The following is a 2,752-nucleotide window of genomic DNA, read 5'->3' on the forward strand; positions in this document are numbered from 1 at the left end:
AAAAGGCTATATCGATCATGTTTGTCAGGCATTGCCCAATACACCTGGCCACTAGGACAAACTAATTTCCATTCACTACACATGTTTTCCGAGTATTCCTTTGGGATGGATGCGATGAAGCTAATGTATGTCAATAGCACGTCATCCCCCGACATAACCCTGATGGTTACTGTACCTCGAGACTACCATTGGCTATCGAGCGTATACAGCACACAACCTTTACCTTCAAAAGGAACCGGATATTAGTTTTGTATCAGAAAGCATACGCGGATACCAGTACAACACAACAAAGTGTTTACAAAAGTCTATACACTACGGGTGTGTGAATGTTCAAATCTACGATGGATTTCGTCACTCTGAACCTCAGAGGCACGACCTTCCTTTTTGATAAAACATGTATTGGTGACAAGCTTCTTGAAGACTCCCCACTGTTACATCTCGACGAGACATCCCCGTGTTTTCTTCATGCACGTAACGAGTATTATTTCAATAGAAATGCTGACATCTTTGACAGCGTTTTGGAATACCTGTCTAGAGGGAGTGTGCACGTGCCAAGAAATATATGCACGGTCGTGATCAAAGCTGACCTTGAGTTCTGGGGTATTCCAGAGGGACGAGTCGATCTCTGTTGCTGGAAATCATTCTACCAAACTGAAGAAGATGTTGCCGGTATCAAAGCCCTCGTGGACCATATTCCGTGTGATGATACACAGCACGTCGTATGTCAGAGTTCCACACCTGTTTTGGACGGAAACAGTCATAGATGTTCGATATTGGAAATGTCCATCAGTAATTTGTATAACCGTGCTACTTTAGCGGGGAAGGTACGTATTTGTTAAAATATTTACAAAAAAAATCTATCTTACATATAGAATCTAATACTATTTATTCTGATATAACTTTGCCAAAATGCTTACATTTGTCTTTTCATTGTAGCATCTTATTCAATTCTTTTTAAATCTCGACTTCATTTGCATAATGGCATAAGTGCGGATAGATTTTATATCACATTGACTTTTTTCTCATTGATCTTTATTGTTGTAGTGCCTTAAATCGTTAGGATATTTCAAGTTTCGTTTACCGTAGCATTTATATTATAGTGATAAGTAATTTAAGCCGAAACTATCGTCGTCGTCGTCGTCACTTTAATACACGACATCTTTAGCCTTAGTTAACTCAATGAGGTTTTCAATATTTACGGGTTTAACGCCATGATTTACCAATGAGCTAACCGATTGTAAGTTAAATGTTCGTAATCTATGTATTAAGTATTGATGCATATTATCAGTGGTATGCATGTATTAGTAAATAGGTGTTAACCAACATGACATTCTGTTTTTCAGGTTTTATATTTTATACAATGTATACATCATTAATCGTATGTATGTACACAATCATGTAATCAGGTGTTTACCAACATGACATTCTGTGTTACAGGTTTGGTATTTTATACAATGTGTGGCCATCTTACTATCCACTGGATACTCCATACTTTCCACGGTGTTTATATTCAGAATTCCTGTCAATGACACTGGCCCGTACCCCTACGCCGTAACTTCCGCCAAAATGAGGTTATTTTGGTCTACACGTGTTCATCCTGCCTTCGTCATAACGGATGCAGTGTGTAATCTGCCTCTTATGATGGACTGGATATTTCGCTTTGGCTTAGCGACCAACAAAAAGAAGTTCATGAAATCGTTTTTGAACTGTGTGGAGCTTTGTTCCTGGACAACCAGTTGGTTTACCGTCTACGGCGAACTGCACAGATCGGCGATACGGGTACCGGTAACCGGTGACGGGGCGTTGGGATATTTCATAACATTGTGTTGGTTTATCTTCGGATGTATATTATCTATGAGGATGCTTAGAATTTTCCGATTGATTGTCGATAATGTTGGAGTAAAAATCCTAGTTTTATCATTGAAGACGAGTGCAAGAGAGCTCATGTTGTTGGCTACATCGTTTTCAAGTGTGGTTATTGTATTCGCCTTGATGCTGTACATAGCCGAAATCTCCAGTTCATCCAGTTTCTCGTGCCCTAATGCTTTAGCCGGTATCTGGTGGGCTGTCGTTACCATGACAACCGTGGGTTATGGTGACTTTTACCCCACAACGCCTCAGGGATATGTTGTTGGAGTACTTTGTTCCGTTTGTGGGATTCTGCTTCTAGCTCTTCCGATCGCTGTGACGTCATCGAATTTCAATGACATTTACAATTTTAATAAATACAGAGAAAGGTATCAGAGGTCAAAATCAAAATGTATTAATAACAAATAATATTGCAAAATATGAGAAAACAGAATTCTCATGTATTGGTATTTCTCTTAGAAATGCCTTAACGTATCGCCAAGTTATGAATGTACGTGTTTTACAATTTTCTGCATGTATAATTCTATGCCTATATTTTGTGTCTCCGACTTCTCTCCTAAATGCAGGCAAGAAGTAAATCAACGTTTTATCTTTTTGATAGATCGCGAGTTAAATGCCCGGTCAGGGCACAAGTCATTAAAGTTATCATATGTATAAAGACTTGTATGATATTACTGTTTTGACGTATTGCATAGGCATGTTTGTGTAATTGCTAAAAGATGCTCTCCGAAAGGAGTCGACAATTGATTGGAAACAATAATATGATTTTGTTTATTTAGAAAAAACAACAACATAAATTTACATACTTTAAGCTATTACCACCCTGCAAATGATTTAAAGTAAATAGATAAGTGGTTGCTTTCGGTAGAAATGCTATCGGGTT

At 38.3% G+C, this 2,752-nt stretch overlaps 1 protein-coding gene across 1 annotated transcript; it reads left to right on the top strand.

Annotated features, from left to right (window-relative positions):
• The first annotated feature begins 341 nt into the window (after positions 1-341).
• On the top strand, positions 342-2,277 carry LOC117332140 (potassium voltage-gated channel subfamily C member 2-like). Its single transcript, XM_033891024.1, has 2 exons — positions 342-824; positions 1,438-2,277. The coding sequence occupies exons 1-2, from the start codon at positions 342-344 to the stop codon at positions 2,275-2,277; spliced, it is 1,323 nt and encodes a 440-aa protein (XP_033746915.1).
• Positions 2,278-2,752: the final 475 nt, after the last annotated feature.

Source organism: Pecten maximus, chromosome 8 (genome assembly GCF_902652985.1).
Source record: "Pecten maximus chromosome 8, xPecMax1.1, whole genome shotgun sequence".
Taxonomy (NCBI): domain Eukaryota; kingdom Metazoa; phylum Mollusca; class Bivalvia; order Pectinida; family Pectinidae; genus Pecten; species Pecten maximus.

Excerpts from the sequence above, each read along its gene's own strand:
- LOC117332140 (XM_033891024.1), top strand. The coding sequence starts at position 342 with ATGGATTTCGTCACTCTGAACCTCAGAGGCACGACCTTCCTTTTTGAT. Across the intron at positions 825-1,437 it reads GTGCTACTTTAGCGGGGAAG|GTTTGGTATTTTATACAATG; the intron begins GTACGTATTTGT and ends TCTGTGTTACAG.